We start from the raw sequence: 20830 nt of genomic DNA, 5'->3' as shown, positions 1-20830 counted from the left end.
GAGAGACAAACATATATCCCCAGGAGAGGAACTTTCTCCCTCTGTGCCTTGAAAACATGCAGGCTGAGACCACACTGAGAGATGCCTGTAAAGCAATAAAACATAATCTCCTGAGTGTGGATTCCTCCTGACAACAGCCTTACAGTTTTAGCTCTGGTTTGATCATAGACCCTCAATTCTTCATCTTATGATATTCCATTTTTAAAAACAAAAAGCAGATTTTCATATTTCATATTTCATATTTCAATATTTCATATTGCTAACATACTTGTTGTTAATTGGAATACATTTTGTTGGCAGTGTACAACATGCAGCAAATAAGCTCCTTGAATTCGCCATGCATCCAATGGAGAAAAGTACTACAACTATTTGTTTCCTAGAGCAGGAAAGAAAAGCATACATTTCTGTTACTGTAAAAAAGGGAGAAGTAATGAAATTTACATACCAGCTTTTCAAAATTGACAAGATTATCCAAAAATGTTTTATTTCCTTCATGAATAAATGTTACATCTGAAAATTAAAAACAAAAAGATGTATGTATCATTAGGAATGGATCATGAGTCAGGGCTGAAGAGGTCTAGGTACAATACAACTTATTCATTTTTCTTAAACATTAGGGATCATTCCATGCACTTGGAGAGGCAATTTGAAATTGGATTTATGTGTTATTTGATGTAAAAGTGCATAATTTATGTGTGTGTATGTATGTGTGTATGGAAAAACAGTGTAATCTTACTGAAAGTATATATTTTGCACTCATAATGAAGTGTTTGACTTCAATCTGCTTAATATAAACTAAAGCTAGTCTATAACTTAATTATTCCATTATGTGTTTAGGTCAGAAGACTGAGCAGAAAAGGACTGAATACCCAGAAACAACAGGATTTTAGTAATTATGTGTTTGCTTTTTACAAATCCCTGGCAAAGTGTATGGGACCTGCTTAACTTAAAACAACTAGTTAAGATTTAGATTTAGATGTTTAAATTTAAATTTCTGGTTCCCAAAGTTGATGTCTGATTGTGTACCAGGAGTAAGTGAGGAAGGAGGCAGGCTTGAAAATGTCAAGATATCTAGCCCCATTCGACTAGTAGAAAGCAAGCATCACTGACGGAAATAAAAGGAGGAAAGTACAATGAAAGTGCATTTTCGGAGGAAGAGAAAGTTAAATTTGATTTGAGGCTCACTGCATTTAAAATAACTGAGGATATTTATTAAATATCTCCTGTTGGCTGCAGTAAACTAAAGAGTGATTCCTCGAGACATATAGATTTGGAAATCAGTTACATTAAATAAAGGTAGCAACTGAAGCTCTGAGAGTGGATGACTTAGCCACAATTGGATCAGAGGGTGGATGACTGAGCATCAGGGAATCCTCACAGACAAATATCACAAAAAGAAATATACTATAATTTAAAGCATGTACAAATAATCACGTTATATTTCAGACATTGAGAACCAACCAAATAAAAACAGCCTTCAAAAATCTTGTAAAAATAACCTGATAGAAAAGAGGGGAAAAGAATGTCTTAAAAACTCCTATAAATAGAAAAAGAATGTATTTGCTTTTAATCAAGACTTTTATTCTGCTGGTCCCTAAGGGGTAATTATGAGATAGGTACTCCTAAAACCTGCTACCAAAATACTGGGCCACAAAGCTTTTACTGTCACCAGGAGGTGACACTAGTTACACAGTTATAGCACACACTGATGCAACTCTTTCCTCAAGGCGTTATACACAGCTTCCGATGTGGACGGCAATTTTTTCAGCTTCTTTTCCTTTTTTTTTTTTTTTTTGCTTGTAAACTGATGTCCTAGTAGGAAAACGGTTCACAACTCATTACACAGTCTCCTGACAAACTCTCTGGTTATTTTATTATCTTTTGAAATTTTGCTTTCAGAAAATAATTACAAGCTTTTATTCTGTGACACAGTATTTAGAAAAGAGAAGTCAACACAGGTTGTACCTTTTCTGTGTAGCAAATGCAAACCTGTGCACACTCTGTCTACATTAAACACCACCTGAAGATCTGACCTCTACTAACTCTCCAAGAATTCCAGATTCCAAACACCGTCTCAGAGTGGCTTAGTCCATTTTCCCTGCATTACAGGTTTATCCCTCACCTGCCCCTCACCCCTCTTCCTAGGGATGATGAGGAGGGCAGTGGCAATAATGACATCTTACATTTATTAACAGTGTTAGACATGGCTCTAAAGAGCTTTAGATGCATTAACGCATAAGGTAAGTTCTAGGAGGTAAGCCTGTGAAGAAACTAACGCCCCAAGGACGTCTATGGCCAACCCATGCTCACAGCTACAAGTGTCAGAGCCAGGATTCAAACAAAGGGAGGCTGGCTCCCCCTCACCACTGCGCCTCTCCAGGTACCTCAAGTGGAAAGGACTTGGCTTTTCTTGCTATCAGGTGCAGTCAACCTGCTCAATTTACAACATATCAGCTGCCCCTGCAACAGTGAAAGTGCTTCCCTCCTCACTCCCTCCAGGCAGTCCCTCCTGCCTTCAATCTCTCCTCTTCCTGGGTAGTCCCTCTCCCTCTTAGCTCTCAGTAGAGTGCGTGCAGGCTCTGTTGAGGGGCCAGGGCCTGTCAGGCTGGTACTGTCTAAGCATAAGGCAGGGAAGGTGCCAAGGGTGCTGACCAGGTGAGAGGGGAGAGAGGCTGGAAGGGGTTGCAGCCTGGGAGAAAGGGAAGAGTTAAACTGGCTACAGGTTTCGATGCAGTTGAATGGCAGGTGCATGACACGGAAGGTAAGAGAGAGAAACAAATGAGAGGTTGGGCTGAAAAAACCTAGGATGTCAGAATTTAAGTCATGGGACAAGAAGCAGTTTTGGGGTATGAGAAATTAGCAACTGCCAGGCCTCTTTCACCTGGAGACACCTGAACACACGCCAAACATCTGAACTAGAACTGCTCCATGAAATGACTTTGAAGAGATGGCAAGTGGAAGAGGAGGAAGAAACATTCAAGAGCCCCAACATTCCTTTCCTTCAGAGACCCGCACAAATCTGCAACAATAAACTCCACTCTAAGACACATACACGAAACCCACCACAGGGACCCCAGTTTATCTTCAAACAACGAGATGATTCACTCCATCTCCAAAAATAGCACACAATATACGACTCCTTAGATCCTTAGCTCAGCTGGATCTTCTCCCCAGCACTTAGTGCTTCCCATTCATCCCTTTCTGACCAAGAGTCCACACCACCGTAAGGGGAAAGTACATCAAAAGGCAAGACATTCAAATAAGAGAGAGGAAGACTGAGGGCTAGAAGGATTCTCAGGTAATCCACTTACTTGATAATCTGCAGGCTTATTGGGAACTGAGTTTCAAAAAATGCAGCATAGGGGGCCTAATCCTTCCTAAACACCAAGGAGTTCAATTTGGTCCCATTTTTCTAATTAAAAGCTACTCAAAGTAGGAGGCACAAGAGAGGAGGGGAAAAAGAGCTTCCACTAAAAACTAAGTTGGTTGTTCTAAAATAGTTCACTGCAACTTTAAATTATATGATTAAAAAAGCTTAAGAATTAATGTTGTATGTTTTTGCCAAAATGTCTCATCTTAGGCATAATACACATTTTTTATATTTTCATCACATTTTCTTTGGAAATTATCTCAGACAAAAACAGTAACTTTAAATACCATGAAGTACTAATACTACACGTCTTTATAATAACGAAAAATTAGAGAAAGGAAAACTAAGTGCTTATTGAAATTCAAGGAAGCTTCTAATAAGAAAATAACAAATGTTTATTTCTTATTCTTTTGATATGAGTAAATGTGTTTTCAGTAGAAAAAGGGAAATTTGTCTGGCTGCCAACAGAGGTCTCGATAAACTCAGCAGAGCAGAAAATTGCATCCAAGCTAAAATGTAAGTGTGAGACACTTGACTGCATTAAATATTTTGGGGGAAAACCACTAATACATGGCAGAAGGCTCTGTTCATATCTAATGAAGTTAAAGAAATATTGTCAACTAATTTCTCATTACTTTAAAAGTATGTATTGTTTCAAAATTTTTTCTTCCTACAATCAATTCCTTTCCTACATCTGTCCTACTTTCTATTGTCTTTATTTGTGTCTAAATGACCCTAAGTGTTACTTCCCACCTGCCCCCTCCCACCCTCTAATTGAAGGTGTTTTATTCCACAAATAAGAAGCACAGACCTGAATACACTTCTCTTAAAAGCAAATAAATATGAAGAGTCAAATAAACTTTTAAATTATTATTTGGGCACCGCAGTGTCTCTTTCACGCATTTGTATTTAACAGAATCTTTTTAGCTTGGATGAAGCATCTGTGCATATCTATCTCCATTGTCCTAACATTATATTCTTGTTTCATAGAGATTCTTGCTTCATATTAGATGAAGGAAGACTCAGTGAGTAGCTACAGGATGTACAGCAACTCACAATAATTTTCCAAGCCCTGGCTGTTCTTGAGAGAAACTGAAGAGGAAATGTCAGCTTTATGGGGTAGGCGAAGGGCATAGGGGGTGGTGGCAATGGGAGGAAGTGGAGAATGAGGATGGCCAGGCCAACCAGCAGTCCAGTTCCCAAATAGCTCATTTCCAGAATCACGTGTATAGGTCCAGCCATCGGGGCCTGGCTCAGCGTAAGTTACAAGCCTCTGAAGAGAAAAGGCTGGATGAAAGAGTATTCCTACAAAACCCCTTGAAGGAATCAAAATATGGCCACGGATAATACAGGTAAAGATTTACACTGAATGTCAGGGATATACACCGGATTAAAAAGAGTTTCCTTTTATTAATCCCCTCAGTTTCAAAGCAAGATCACTGAGATCTCATCGATAAATTTAACATGTTTCATGACGAATTATTTGGTGCTTAGTGGAGCGTGGTCAGTGGAGTAACTTGCAGCTATCAAAAACTTTCCCAACTCAATTCCACTGCTGAAAAAAGGAAGTACGCTTCTCCATCAACACTTTTCAAATGCTATATTGCTTGTATTGACCAAAGGTACTTCTCATACAACAGCAAATTGTGGGCTGCGTCTCTTACGTTTAGGTTGCAAAAATAGAACATGATTGATTACCATTTGGGTTCTTTATGCCAGCCTTAGTCTTGGTTGAATTCAGTGGATAGTTAGCTCAAAGAAAATAACACAGGGCTTAGAAGTAGAGTAAAAGAAAAACACAAACGTTTCCAGTGCCAAGTTTTGTGAGTCAAGTGAAAACGCTTTGGTGTTTGCTCAAACACAGTTATGTATTCTAGGTATCTCAAAGATAACCAGCTATTTTAAAAACAATCACAAGGAAACATAATTAGGTCTGAATGTCAAAATAACTGTAAAGAGACAAACTGAGAGTCCCTTTTTTGCCCTCAATAGTTAGAGTAATACATTTCTAGAAGATGAAATTACATGGCATAAAAGATAGAAAATCATTACCTTTAAGCAATAAGGGCATGAAAGGGATTTTTGGTGGCTTCATCTTTTTGAATGCATCTCTGTAGGCTTTGTGATTTAGGGAAGGATCCTGCCGAACCAAGCAGATTACAAAGAGAAAGAAAAATCAATGTGCTATAGAAACAATTCTAAATCCACTTCTGCCATACAATTTGAACATGACTTAGATATAGAGAGATTCCTCCTAAGAACAAAGTAGATAAAGGTTTCCTAGGAGAATAAACTCACTAAATTAGGGCTGGAAATCTAGGCAATGAATGAAACTCAAGTTATTGGTTTACAATAAAGGGAAATGACCACAAATGAGAGACATCTTTTGATTGCCCTATTATTTTCCTCAAAGAGCTCCTTTAAGTACAGTTTCCTCTGCATAATATATGTCATGAGTTAACCCAAAGTCTCCTGTTAGATACACTACCAAGAAAATCTGTCCTTGTAACACACAGACAATGCAGAGAAAACAAGAGAATACTGTTTTATTGTACTCTAAAAAGAAACTATAATTTAAAAAAATCTCAATCTGAGAAATTGTAAAAAGGAGAAAAGGGAAAAAGAATAATGCATGAGACACTAATTGCATGCTAAATTAGTTATACTGATTAATTTTGCAGGCTTTGAAATGGACTATACTTAAAAGCCTGCCTTCTGAAAAATAACACTAAAAAGATTATTTTCACTACCTTTTTAGAAGGAGAGGAAGAAGCATTAACTGTCAACTTGCTTCCCTCCATAAGAAGCAAAACTAGTTTCATACACAAGTAACCTAGTCTAAGTAGGCTACCTGACACGGTAGAGTACAAATACCAACCACTGTAATGTAGAAAGAAACTAGACCCTAGCGATTATTTTGAAGAATAAGTCCCCTTTGGCTCAACTACTTACTGTTAAACTTTCAAGTTCAGAGAAAAGTTTCTTAAACTTCCCAGGGATTTTCTAAAAAACAAACACAAACAAAAAACAGAAGGTCACAGAAGATGGTTATTTTCAGAGGCGTCGAAGGGAGTTTTCATTACGTTATTTGTGCCACACTTCTGAACATAAATACCTCTATCATCTGTTCTACCCTGATTGCTTCTCATTATACAATTTTCATCATCCCTTTAATGTGATCTTCCTTAGGAATGCTGCTTAAAACAGCTTAAAATAACACCCACATGATTCAGGAATCTAGTTGGTTAGACATTCCACATACTGGTGGTCCATTTTATAAAAACTTAGATTTCAGTTCCATATCCTACCTTTGACAAATGCTCTCATCTTCTTAATAGTCTTCCTGAGTGGGAAATAATTATGTTGGCTGACATTCTTAGCATAAATGATGTAATTTTATTTCACAGTATTGGGCTAAATAGTGAAGGGCCAGGAAGACCTTAAGTGACGAAGCCTGCACTTTAATGAGTGGAATCACTGAACTGAGGAGCTCAACCATAACACGTACCATGCAAAGTGACAGGGGATAGAAGCATAGGCCATCCTCCCAAATAAAAATTCAGGCCTAAGGAAGAAGGGCCTGGAATGTTCCAGCCTGCCTTTAACATGGCTAAGTAAAAAATTGGGTGCCTTTCAATATTGACTTGGTAATATTTGTGGTAAACAGCACGCATTTAAAGGCAGCCTGAGTTTGAACTCTGACTCTGCCCTTTCTAGCTATGTGGTTTGGTGTGAGTCAGCAAGCTCTGGGATCTGTTTCTTCAGCTGAAGATGTAGAGACCACTCATGAAAAGTACACGGTCCTTGGCTGGTGCTTAACAAATGCCAGCTATTAACACTAACAACAAAGCTTATGAAGATATTTCTGGGATTTTCAGTTTCTTTTTTTGTTTGTTTGTTTTTTGAGGCGGAGTCTCGCTCTGTTGCCCAGGCTGGAGTGCAGTGGCCGGATCTCAGCTCACTGCAAGCTCCGCCTCCCGGGTTCACGCCATTCTCCTGCCTCAGCCTCCTGAGTAGCTGGGACTACAGGCGCCCGCCACCTCGCCTGGCTAGTTTTTTGTATTTTTTAGTAGAGATGGGGTTTCACCATGTTAGCCAGGATGGTCTCGATCTCCTGACCTCGTGATCCGCCCGTCTCGGCCTCCCAAAGTGCTGGGATTACAGGCTTGAGCCACCGCGCCCGGCCAGGGATTTTCGGTTTCTAAAATGAATGAAAACAATGGGACAACTCCTACAATAATTAGACTTTTACATTATTTAGAGAGAGATTTTTTTTCAATGTGATAATTTTGGATCTGGACTCAGTTTATCACAGCAAACCAGTAGTTTAATCTGTTTGGAAACTACACACATACCCCCGCAACGAACAGAGGACAAATTAAATGAGAAGATACAAAATAGAGATATTTGCAACTGATTCCAGTCTTTCTTCTGAGCTGCCTACCTGAGTCTGTGGGACATCCCTCACAAATGTCCCAGTGGCACCTCAAATTCAACACGTCCGAAGTCGAACTAAGTGATCTACTTCCAGAGGTCAGCCATGGAACAAATTTAGCCATGAGCTACTTTTAGGACATCAAGTTTTATTGGATTGCTGCCACGCCCCTTCATTTGTGCACATGCTACAGCTGCTGTTTCACTCCAGTGGCCGAGTTGAGCAGCTGCAACTGAGACCATGTGGCCTGCACAGCCTAAACATTTCTCCTCGCTGGCCCTTTACCAAAGCAGTTTACTGACCTCTGATCTATTTCTTTAAACCTACTTCTTTTCCTGTATTATCTATTTGGAAGTGTGATCACTTTCCATTCACCCAGTCATCAGACCTGGAGATCTTGCGGTCACCTCTGCCTGAGATACCCATCCCCATACTCCAGTAACTCCCAGCTGGACCTGGAAGGTGCTGCAGCTTGAGGCTTCTCATTCAAATTTTCTCAGCTACCCAGCGGCAGAATGAGTCCCTCCTCTTGCTCTGCCCTGGTCCAAGACTTCTGTCACCGCAGGCACGCTCAGTTCTCATGTAGCCATCCCCTGTCTGCCATGGCACTGATGCACTGCCCTGCACGTAGCAGGCAGTCAGTGTGCAGATTAAACATAAGCTGGTTGAATCTAATTGAGTTATTTCTCCTCTCAATGTTTTCAAATCAGTTTCATTCAAGGTTTAATTCAAACTTGCTCCCCACTGACCCTTGCCAGCCATTTGTTTTCCTCCTCCTCTAATGAACCATGGCATCTGTCACCTATCTCTTTCATCTTGCTTTGTGTGTGAAGGTCTTGTTTGCTGAAGCAGAGCAGGCAGGGCTTTCATTCCTTTTCTTTTGGGCCCCTTTAAGGAGCACTGACTCTGACCCTTGGGTCAGCACAGTGCATTCCTTCAGGGTACGATCCCTGACTGAAAGAAAGCAAATCCACAGGTTGCCCAAAGACCTATTCTGAGAAAAAGATAGCTGGCCTATCAGCTTTTCTCTTATAGGAGTCTGAGTAGGGAACCATGAAGAGAATGGCACAGTCAGTGATAGGAACTAAATCTGAGAGGACTGGGAGGGAGGCTGAGGAGACCACAGTGAGCCACACGCAGGCTAGAGGCAGAGGCATCGTGCTTAAAGAGCAATGATGAAATGGTACATAGGGAGGTAGCCAGTCAGGAAGGAAAGGAGAGCGAAGGAAACAAAAGCCCAAGGAAGGAAGGTGAGGGGACCATGAGTGAGGCAGAGCCCTACACCTGTGTCTGGCTAAGTTTAGGGGCTCCCCAGTTTCAGGTCTTCCCACATGAATGTCGCAGTCCACACGCGAGACCTCGTGCGAACTTGAGTGGGCCTCTGCATCTCAGAACCCAAACAGCCTTCAGCGTGCAGAGCCAGGATGTGGGAGGTCTGACACTTTAGAACGTTTTGTGGATCCTCTTTAAGAAAAAGAATATAAAATTACTTTGCTTTCGCAAATTTTACAAAAATATGCATCATCCATGTGAACACATTGCCAGGGGCCCTGCAAGTGAGAGACCTTGAAGCTTAAACTCGTTAGCATCACAGCAAACGCACTTCTGAGCACACATCATCACGCAGGGAGTCTGCGGGGACCAGCCTGGAGTGGGACCCGCACGATCAGGCAGGACAGAGGAGAAGACTAATTCTAGCTGGGGAGCATGTTACCATTTTTATCTAGTTCAGACACATTATACAACCATTTAAAGACCATCTGATCAAAAAGATCCCTACCACCTTGACACATGACTTTTAAACATTTTTAGTTTAGTGGTACTTATCTCATTTAATCCATATAAATCACTTTATTTCCATTTTATGCGCCCCCCACCATGGGACTCCAAGGCTCACCTCCCAGGTCTGTGACAGTCGACTGACAGAAGCAGTGTTGAGACCCATCACGATGGCAAAGAAAGAATTCAGGTTTCTCTGGGCTTTGCAGCTATAAAATAAAAGAGAGTAGAGGATACTTTGAGGAAACATTCTTTGCCCAGATAATCACAAAAGATAAAGCTGAAAAGACTCTCCTAGGCCACAGAGCTCAGGAATTCTGCTCTACGGCCTACGTGCCCCTTACTGCCCTTCAGCTGTCTCTAATGCCAAAGAAATGATTCCAAACACCGCAGCTCACCCTTACCTAAAGGAAAAGATCTGTGCTCTTGACACCCTCCTGATATTTCACAATATTCCTCCTTTTTAACCTATGTTGTGTGCATTTACAATTTCAACTGAGCACTCTTTTAAATTCATGTTTCTTTATATATGCCCCACTCTCCTTTTAACAGCTTACTAGTCCTGACTCCTTCATCAAAACACCTTTTTTCATTTTTTGACAGACAAGCCCTTCTCACTTCACAGGTCTAAGCTCCCCTTCCCATTAGATTTAGACACATCTTTGCTACCAACAAAATAGCTACTATAATATGTATATATTTTAAATATGGCATATATTAATGGGAATACTGTTCCACATTTCTCAGTTAAACAAGGAAATGAAATGTAAAATAAGATCACGTTGAGCTCCATTCGCTTCATGAGGCTATCCACTCTGCATAACATCAATCATGCCTAGAGACTTAACTGGTCAACATTCCACTAATTTCCAAAGCCAGCTAAGAGGGCTTGGAAAGGCAGGGGGAGCTCGGGATTTCAGGGCAGCCAGAACGATCTGGGAATTCCAGGTACTCCTTCATCTGGAGAGCATTAGAAAACAGCCTCTCTGAGACAGGGCTTTAAAATATTTAAAAAATTACCCCAATTACCCTCCCTTGATCGTTTACTATGAAAAAATATGAAGTACTCAGCAGTAAGCAGAGTGTGTATCAGGGGCCTCGTGATGTTTATTTAGCTTCCCTCAGTTACCATCCCTTCTGACCTCTCCACCAATGTCTCACATGGAATCTGGGAATAGTGTAGATCCTGCCTGCTTCTTCAGTTAAATACCATGTTATGTTATATACTATGGATTATTTACTATCATCATTAACAGCTATGTGATATTTTATCAAAAGAGCATATTATAGAACTTATTCCTCTATTGTGGACAATGATTTTCAATTTTCCCTGTTACAAAGAATGCTGGAATAAATTTCTTGTATATACAACTTTTTACTGTATTTATGATTTTTTTCCCCATTATGTTAGACTTCCAGTCATTCCACGATTGGTCAAAAGCTGTGAAGACATTAAAGGTTCTCGATACATATTACGAACCGCTGTCCCCCAAAGCTATACCGATCCCCAGTTGTACACACAGTGTATGAGATCACCTAGTTCAGAATCAGGAGAATGAGCTGAGATGTGAAGTAAGTAGGGAGACCCACAGCAGCTGTGCTCTGGCAGGCCCTGCCTAAACTGGCCTGCCCAGAGCTGGCCTCACAGGTTAGGTACTGCCTGAGTCCAGCTGCACACGGCTCCAAGCAAGGAAGGCTCAGGCCTGGGGTCATTCTAGAAGTTCCATCCCCAGGCACAGCGGAACCTGGAAAGGCCGTGCTGCCTCCACACCTCATGCCGAAGGTTATCTGGGGTGGGCACACATCTTGCGGGCACCTTGCTGCTGAGCCTCCATTGGGCACGGTCTGTCCCTCTCATGGTCCTCCTGTTCAGCTTTTGGCTCTGCCAGCAGTTCCTTAGTAAGTGTGAGGCCCTGTACCTTCATCCAAGCGACCCCTTATGTGCTTTTTTGCCAACTTTCTCCTGGGTAGACCCCGCTTGGTATATTCCATGAATAAACTAAAACAAGATACCTCCCAGTCTGTGATTGGGAAACCTACCTGCATTTGAGAATCATTGCTTTCACATGGTGACTCCCCTTCCTCTTGCTCTTCACTTCCCTCACTTTACTTTTTCTGACTCTTCACAACCCTGAACGTTCCCACCAGCTAGAACAGACTTGAGTTAGTGCCATCTCCTGAGCTGATGTTCTGAAATACCAGGCTTCTCTGCAGAGGCTCTTGTGGTCAGTAAGAACTGCTCCATCCCCTGCGGGAAGCTCCTCAGTGGGAAGTCTCTCTTACCCTTGGGTCCCTTCACCTGAGGATATGATGGAGGCCCCACTGCTTATGCAATCCCTGCTGGACAGCAGGTCCCTTAAGGCTAGAGTACATGTCTAATCTTTTTTATATTCTGCCCATCACCCAGGTGCCCTAGTACACAGCAAGCCTTTTAAACAGTATTTGCTGAAGTAGAAAACAAGAACTTGTTGGGAAATGGTTTTATCATTATTCATTATAAAGATGTCTATTATTCTACTTTTTATTCAGCTTAATCTATCTATGTGAAATCTTAGAATTCCCATCTTTTTTTATCTTTTAGCTCCCCATGAATAATTTTCCTGGCCCATATAGCTTTCTTTCTTTGTCATATTTTAAGGAAAAAAAAACCCCACAAAAACACACATACAACTAACATCTAAATCTGTTAAGAAAAAAAGGAATTAATACAGACACCATTTCTGGAGAAGACAAATTGATACAGTGCAAATATGAGACACCATTCCAGGCTGGAATCCTCTATGAGTGAGGGTCATTCATTCCATGATAAGAACAGACTGTCTGACACTAAACATTCCAGTTCAGCAAACACTCCTTTTGTCTTTGTGTGAGGAAATAAAATCCACTCAATCCACAGAGGTGGGGGATGGGGATGGTGAGAAGGAGGGGAAACATGAATATGCAAATAGGATGCCTCAGGCAGGAAAAACACTTCATGATTGTAGAAATGACTGTTTTCCCTTGGTTATTCCTACTAGCGTGATTATAGGGAATTTAACTTTATTTTCTGTTGGCATTCTGTTCCATGGGCTAGGGCTAGAGACCAGTATCATAAAGCATTCAAGAGCACGGGCCATATGGAGAAGATGTGAATATACCCTGAGGACAGATATAATCTTATAGTGGGAACTGAGCTGGGTGGTGTCATCTTACTCCTTGGAACATTAATTTCCCACTTATTCACGTAATTAGCATTCATAAGAAAGCGTTTTACCCAAAAAAGCCTCACCTTTAGGAATTTTACAAGCCATTTTGGAACACAATGGCCAAATTTTTTAAAAACAGCATTCACCATAAAAGCAATCAATAAGATTTAGGCATATCTTGTTTTCTATCCTTCCATGCCCAGTCACACAAAATACCAGGTCAGGAACCTCCATGGTCTCTTGCCTAAGAAAAATTATCCTACTCTTGGGGTCTCTTTGCTATAGTTCAGTGTGCTAGTTTCAGACCAACCTTCCTGAAGGATAACTCTGATCATAACAGGCTCCTGCCCAAAAACTTAAAAAAAAAATCCCTTCTCCCTTCTCAATTCAGTTCAAACCCTTCAATCTGAAATTCAAGATCTTTTACAATTTGGTCCCATCTGTCTTTGCAGATCATTCTCCCACAATTTCCTTACAAATCCCCCTCCACTCTTAATCAGTCTCTGACCACAGGCTCTGCTTCATTGTCTCCACTGAGTCGACCTCCCACAGACAGTGTGCTCTTTTGAATTCCTACCTGTCACTTCCCACCCAGAATTCAAATAGATGCAAAGACAACTTCCTTCACCAATGTTTTCCTCATCCTGCTTCCCAAACCCTTGGGGTATGAGCTCTCACTCCTCTAAAGCCCTCAACAGACTTAGATCTTCTTCTAGGGCATTCCTCCATTCTATTTTGCACAGGAGCCAGCTGAGGTATAGAATTACCCACCGACACACTGAAAGCCTCACAAAGGCAGGAACCGTGTGTAGACTCAGTCTGATTTCCCCACACTACCTTGTACACATCTGTACATATAAGTGATCGATATATACTTTCTGAATATGCTGCATTGACATGTACTTGAAAACTGTTTGATATAAAAACTACTTTGGAAGACAAAGGAGAAATAAAACTGGAAGCCCAGGAAGAAAAAGGAGCTGGCGAAGATTTTGATTCATGCTCCCTGCTTCTGCTGGGAAGCTGTCCAAAGAACAGACTCTTGATATGAATCTGATATTTTAAGAGATGCTCCTAGCAAGTTACTAAAATTTCATTCAACATTTACTGAGTCATTGCTATTTACCAACTTCTGTACCATGCACCCAGGTATAATGATTGACAAGAAATATTCCCTGTTCTTTGAAAGCGAATATAGCCTAGTGAAGAAATCCTATGTAAACAGATAAATTGAATAAATATAATAAGTTTCCATAAGGTAAAAAGTATATGTGTGCGAGGGGAAGTAGAGGCAGTAGTGGAAGTAGTACCCCTGCATTTGAAAATCAGGGGTAACTTCAGGAAGGAAGTAATACTTGACTGAGGTCTTGAAGAATGGCAGCAATTTGCTGAATGCCAGTGGCCATTCTTCGCAAAGCCGACAAGTATTCACACTTGGAAGATGGTGCTCATGGGAGAGACAGACATTTAGAGTGGCTAGAGCATGGGGTGCACCCGGGGGTGAGGCTCAGGGGGTGGGGCCAGCCAGTGCAGGGCCTTTGAATGAACGAGTTCTCAAAAGTTCATACTGTGGGCCTCAAGGAGCAATGAACGGGTCCTACAATGCACCTGACGTGCAATGATTCCCACTTCTGCACATCATCATCTCCTTTTTTCTAGCCTCCTGTAGCTCACCCAGGCACCCTGCAGTTCAGCTGCAAGACGAAGGATGTGTGTACTGCCTGCTTACTAGTGCTGAGGCAGAGGGCATAGTGCTTCTGTCTGATATTTTGACATTTACTTTAAGGTATAAATACTTGAAATGCAAAGACATAAATATTCAAAAATGGACCTTTTCAGCCATTTGGTCATTTAACTCCATATTACATGTTTATATCCCAACCCTTATCACCATAAGACAAAAAGAAAAACAATGTGCTCTCTCAAGGAGACTAGAGGAATGGCACTTCTCACACTAGAAACTTACTGAGCCGCAATTTTGATGAATTTTTTCACCAGCTGCACTCGCTTGCCCAGCTGGCTGCAGAGGAGAATCTCCGTGGCCACCCAGAGCTGGACCTCATTGCATCTCTGGAGCAGAAGGCTGAGGTTTGCAGTGTGTTCCCCACTTCCCTGTCTGCTGAATGTGAAGTAGATCAGCTCTTGCTGAAAGAAAATGTATTCATGCCAGGGTTTATTTATAGCAAAGTACAGTTGATACAAAATTCGGTCAAATTTTAAGAGCTACTTCAGGTAGTCCCTCCCATATTATTAATATGCTAACGGAGAATATGGCGAACAGTAATATATTAAATTCAAAACGACTCAGTTTTAGAGGTGCCTCATTCAATAATGCTTTTTGTGATTTTTGTGTTTTATATAAGTGATTTTTCAGAATGTAAGGAAGACATCTTTATATACAAATCTAAGATATTCTGAAGTTTAAATCATAGGATAAATGGAATCCCCAAATTTCCGAACCTTGTCCTGTTGAAAAATTCAAGTGAAAATGAACACTAGTACTACCAGTATTTGTTAAGGTGCACATCAGACCCTCACAGGTCTGTTCTCTAAGACAGTGGTCCTCAAATTTTGGTGTGAATCAGGATCACCTGGAGGACTGCTGAAGCACAGACTGCTGGATCCCACCCCTAGAACCTCTGATCCTGCAGGGGTGTGGAGGGGCCGGAAATCTGCATTTCTAACAAGTACCCAAGTCCCGCTGATGATGCTGGTCTGAGTATCTGCTCTTTAAAAACCACTGATGTAAAACATTGTCAAACCATAAATGGAAAGAGAATGAGATTAGGGCAAGGTCTAATAATTTATGAAAGCAAACAAGACCAGTAACTATTTATATAGATGGATCATGTGCAAAGCAATAGATTTGTTTTTAAATGTGTATGTGTGCGTGTGTGTGTGTTTTACAGAGGTAATCTACATTCTTCCACTGCATAAGCAGGGATATATCCTAGTCTACTAACATTTCCAAAGACACAAGTCATTTAGCCTGAAGGAATTCACTACTTGCTCACATTCTGATCACAATATTGAAATCTGTTTAATGAGAAAATACGAGGACATTTGGGTCTCTAAATTGGGCGTGAGGTTCCTTCTTCAGAAGGAAAGGCCACTTCAGAATGAAAAATTTTACTACATGGCAAAACAAATGCAACATATGGTTGCAGAGGCCTCTACCATTTTTCATCTCTTGATTCCCGTGAGCGTTTCCTCTGGCCAAATGTACTCAAGAATTGTCGCTAGCATTTTGCTCCCAATCTATCGTTTTAAAAATGTCATAATCTGTCCTTAAGTGAAAAACTGATGGACATAAAAACTTGAAATATATCTAAAATTTTCAATAAAGTACTTTAAATCTTACAATGCAGTCTAAACTTGTAGAATGTTCTTAAGTTAAAAGATGCATATGTGTGTACATAAATAAATATGAATATGATTCTTGTACAACTATCATAAACTTCATGGAAAAAATAAAGCTATCAATATCAAAGGTGAAATGGTTAATCAACCCCATTAGAGCCTAATCTCCAAATACATATATATATATTTATACATGTGAAATATAGCATATTTATACATTACACAAGCATATGCTCACACTCGGAACAAATAAAAGCATGCTTGCATATTCTGATTTTTTTAGACTTGCGTCAGTCTTTCAATATATTTAAAGTCCCCAAGTATCTTTTGGACCATGTTATTCTAGTATAATTTCATCACCGCATGCACTGATATTCTGCACAAAGAATTCACAGTCAAAACAGCATTTGTATTTTCTTTTCACTCCTCACGTACCTCGTGAATTGAATTGAATAGACTCCAATCAAAATTCATTAATTCCAGAGCAAGATCCCAAGTGTTCATTCCCAAAATCCTCATCGACCTTTGCTGTGATTCCTCATTTTCTGCAAACGGGTTCTAAACCGACAGAAGCAAAAAGATCCTTAGTAATTCCCAAATGTTTTGCACTGCATTGGCTGGCTGTAGAAAGGCACTAGAAACCCAGATTAGCAAAGTAATCTTTTCTGAGTGCACTTAATATTTTCCCTGGTCTGTTCGCCTTCAGTGAGTTACAGCCAATTTAGGAAACGGTCTTGCAAATAGTAGAACGTGATCAATGATACTTCAGTGAGTTCGCCCACTCCTCCCCCATCTCTCTCCCCCGCCCCCACGTGCACACATGCACGCACAAATCTGATTATAAAACACTGCCCTGGCAGACAGCATAATGAAAGCGAAAGCCCCGAAATCACTTTGGCTTCTGGTAAGAATTAATGTGCCAGCAGGGTTAGTATAAAAACAAACAAAAGAAATGTCATGGTGCACTTCAATAAAGACAGACATGGCGTTTACAGGAAATATGTTTAGCAAGTCTCATCCCAGACACACATTTACACATTTTATTAAAATGCCCATGAAAAGTAAAAAAACAAATTTAACATGAAATAAAAATTATTTCATTTATATCCCATGGTGGATTATTATTTTAAGCATCAACCACTTTCCCTATGTAAATAGGGCCTAACCTCTACGAGGCTGGTAACAGTATTTCCTTAAGATATGGCATAAAAGTATTAGATGCCATCACAACTTTCAATCTATTTCACCACTAAAGTTATTAAAAAGATTATTTGGCATGTTTCCAAAATAGTTGATGTTTTCTAATGAAAATATAAATTCTCCCATTTGAAGGGTTAGATTTGAATAATAACTTTAAAACAAACAGAAGGAACCTTCCAACAATAAATGGCATGGTAGGATAAAGGGAATATTCCAGCTGCCAAATATTAATCCATATTTCTAAACTGAAAAATAAATTATTTGCATTTTAGAAGTTTTACATTGATGAAAATTTTTCCTATTTTTTTTTTTTTTTAAAACCTAGGCCGGGCACAGTGGCTCAAGCCTGTAATCCCAGCACTTTGGGAGGCCGAGACGGGCGGATCATGAGGTCAGGAGATCGAGACCATCCTGGCTAACACGGTGAAACCCCGTCTCTACTAAAAAAAATACAAAAAACTAGCCAGGCGAGGTGGCGGGCGCCTGTAGTCCCAGCTACTCGGGAGGCTGAGGCAGGAGAATGGCGTGAACCCGGGAGGCGGAGCTTGCAGTGAGCCCAGATCGTGTCACTGCACTCCAGCCTGGGCGACAGAGCGAGACTCCATCTCAAAAAAAAAAAAAAAAACAAAAAAAAACCTAATGACTGAAGATCTTCACAGAGCTTTCCCACAGACTCAGTCCTCTCAGCAGCAGGTCAAGGTTCACTTTGTCTCTGTATCCCCAGCGCAGGACACAGTGTGGTGCTCAGAAAGCAATGACCAAATGAACCAGCCAACAAATTTTGAAGTGTTGAGGTGGAGGAAAAGCTGAGGTTTCTCAGGGATTGGTCTGGATAGGGTAAGACCAGACAGACTCTACTGCTGACTTTCTTTTTTTTTTTTTTTTTTTTTTTTTTTTGAGACGGAGTCTGGCTCTGTCGCCCGGGCTGGAGTGCAGTGGCCGGATCTCAGCTCACTGCAAGCTCCGTCCCCCGGGTTCCCGCCATTCTCCTGACTCAGCCTCCCGAGTAGCTGGGACTACAGGCGCCGCCACCACGCCCGGCTAGTTTTTTGTATTTTTTTTAGTAGAGACGGGGTTTCACCGTGTTCGCCAGGATGGTCTCGATCTCCTAACCTCGTGATCCGCCCGTCTCGGCCTCCCAAAGTGCTGGGATTACAGGCTTGAGCCACCGCGCCCGGCCTGCTGACTTTCAAAGAAAGACCCAGAGTGAGGAAGTAACACACATACCTGCTTAATAATTTAGAGGTGTCAGGAAATTTCTCCTTGTTTTTTTGTGCCCATTTTCTCCCTAATTGGGTCCCTTACCCAACTTGAGTTATTAACTCTAGTTATTCAAGGTTGAATAACTCTGTTTATTCAAGGTTGTCCATTGCCCTTGCCAAGGAACATTAAATTTTTCTATCTCATTCCTTCAGTGCTCTAATTCCTGTTTTCTAAGAAGATTAATGTACGTGAAAGTGATAGTAGGTACTGGTGTTTTCATCTGTTATTCTTCCCTTACAATGTTAGATTTTAACTGACATCTTTTGGTGATGAAATATCTAAACCTATGATTCCAATAGGACACTTTTAGGTGGTGTGGGGAGTTGGCGGGGGAAGCTTTTGAGGTAGGATGGAGTCTGGCTTCTCTTGGAACATATTTCACAGCACCTATTTATTCCATCAAGGCATTGCCCAGGCCTGCCTTCTTTTCTGAATGTGGCCCTGGACAGTGGTAGATTGAGCCATGGGGATGCACAGGAGGGAGCTGCCTGAGAAGGCCACGTATGGGTGGCAGAGGATGAGTGGAAGATATTCAGAGTGGAAGTTTCCTCTACACAACAAGCCCCGCAGTAGCTACATGTCAGATCATCCTCCTTCATGGGGAGCGGTAAAATCAATCTCATTTTTACTCAAAAATGCTGCACAGCACCCAGTTGGTTATGTTTCACTGATAGAATTACACAGGACTTGTGGCCTGCTGAAGGACAGCACAGGAAAGGTCCAAGTAAGGCATGTACAAACGAAAGGAACGCGCAGGGGCTTCAGAGTCAAACATATAATTGCATTTAAAAATCGAAGCACTCTCCCTTACTTGGCTGTATGAAGCTAGAGTGGTTACTCAGCCTCTCTCCTGGGGTTACTAGAAGTGTTAAATGAGATACCGTATGTAAATTACTCAGTACACACAGATCTAGTAATAAGTGATTAACATTATTATGGTAGCTTAATATCCTGCAGACAATGTTACATAAAATGTCTTTCCAGTAGACATATATCTGGACGTAAAACTATTATCAGTAGTTTGGGTTAGCCTACATGGTATGCAGGTTTCTCAATTACACATACAACAGGAGCCAGTGAGAAAGACTCACCCCAGCGATGGGTCCATGAAGAGATGGGGACTCTGAGTTTCAGACACAATCGCAATCTGCTAGAGCCCACTTTTTCTAGATGACAGATCTGAAGCCTAGTCCTGCTATTCAGAAACCAACCCCAGGACTGAAGTCTTTAGGAACCACAGCAGCAATGAAATCATCCACTTAGGCATAAGTGTTCTTAAATTTTGGACTGAAAGTAACTTAAAGTGCGCGTTCTACATTTCTCCAGACTCTTTCTCTTCAGTGGCAGCTGATGCCCCTTCACCATGACCTTGTTCTACACACAGAAGGCAGATCATCCATGCTTTTCTTCAAGGGAATGGAACCAGGTGTACCAAACGTACTGAAACAAAGGTCTCTTTCTCCTTAAATCCACCTAGGATGCATTTCTCAGCCTCATCTCCATATACTCACCAAAAAAGAAGAAATGAAATTAAAATTCGATGGGAGAAGGAGTCACTTGTCTCAAATCCCTTATTTCAGGAGCTCAGAAAGGGTTTCACTTAGGCAGGGTTTAGCATTCCTCAAGTGGGAGTGGATTGAATTGAATTGCTTGACCCCTTTTTGATTTGTAAAAGTACTGTTACTTGGGAATTACATCATTGGATAAGGGAAGAAATAATTTAATTTTTTAACATTCATTATAAACACATAAAAATTATGCTTTGAGTCTGACATTTATGTGGTGTGTGTGTTCCGAATAGCAGGACCATTCCTTTTTTTTCTTTTTTTTTAGACAAAGTCCTACCCTGTCACCCAGGCTGGAGTGCAATGATGAGATCACAACTCACTGCAGCCTCGACCTCCTGGGCTCAAGAGATCCTCCCACCTCAGCACACACCTAGGGACAGCAGGTGTGTACTACTATGCCCAGCTAATTTTTAAATTTTTTTGTAGAGACAAGGTCGCAAACTTCTAAGCTGGTCTCAAACTTCTGAGCTCAAGCCATCTTCCTGCCTTGGCCTCCCAAAGTGCTCGGATTACAGGTATGAGCCACCTCACCTGGCCTGTTTGTTTCAAATACAAGGCTGAAGGTCCTTACCAAAGTGTCCGCCAGGTCTTTCCGATAGACATATATCCGACCAGATGCCTCGAGGGATTTGGAGATGACTAAGTCATTCGGCTGAAGTTCATGCTTTCC

The 20830-nt window shown here is 41.1% G+C and overlaps 1 protein-coding gene across 2 annotated transcripts in view; it reads right to left on the bottom strand.

Annotated features, from left to right (window-relative positions):
• The window catches only part of RAPGEF5 (Rap guanine nucleotide exchange factor 5), a 243076-nt gene that overhangs the window by 12250 nt on the left and 209996 nt on the right, over positions 1-20830 (bottom strand). For both annotated transcript variants that reach the window (NM_001194158.3, XM_077995108.1), the window contains 7 exon segments: positions 446-510; positions 5423-5510; positions 6323-6373; positions 9703-9793; positions 14736-14914; positions 16565-16687; positions 20732-20829. In NM_001194158.3, the coding sequence (NP_001181087.1) occupies positions 446-510; positions 5423-5510; positions 6323-6373; positions 9703-9793; positions 14736-14914; positions 16565-16687; positions 20732-20829 (695 nt within the window).

The sequence above is a fragment of the Macaca mulatta genome, chromosome 3 (assembly GCF_049350105.2).
Source record: "Macaca mulatta isolate MMU2019108-1 chromosome 3, T2T-MMU8v2.0, whole genome shotgun sequence".
NCBI classification, from domain to species: domain Eukaryota; kingdom Metazoa; phylum Chordata; class Mammalia; order Primates; family Cercopithecidae; genus Macaca; species Macaca mulatta.
The sequence above is the reverse complement of the archived record's forward strand: the minus strand, read 5'-3'. Positions and strand labels throughout refer to the sequence as shown.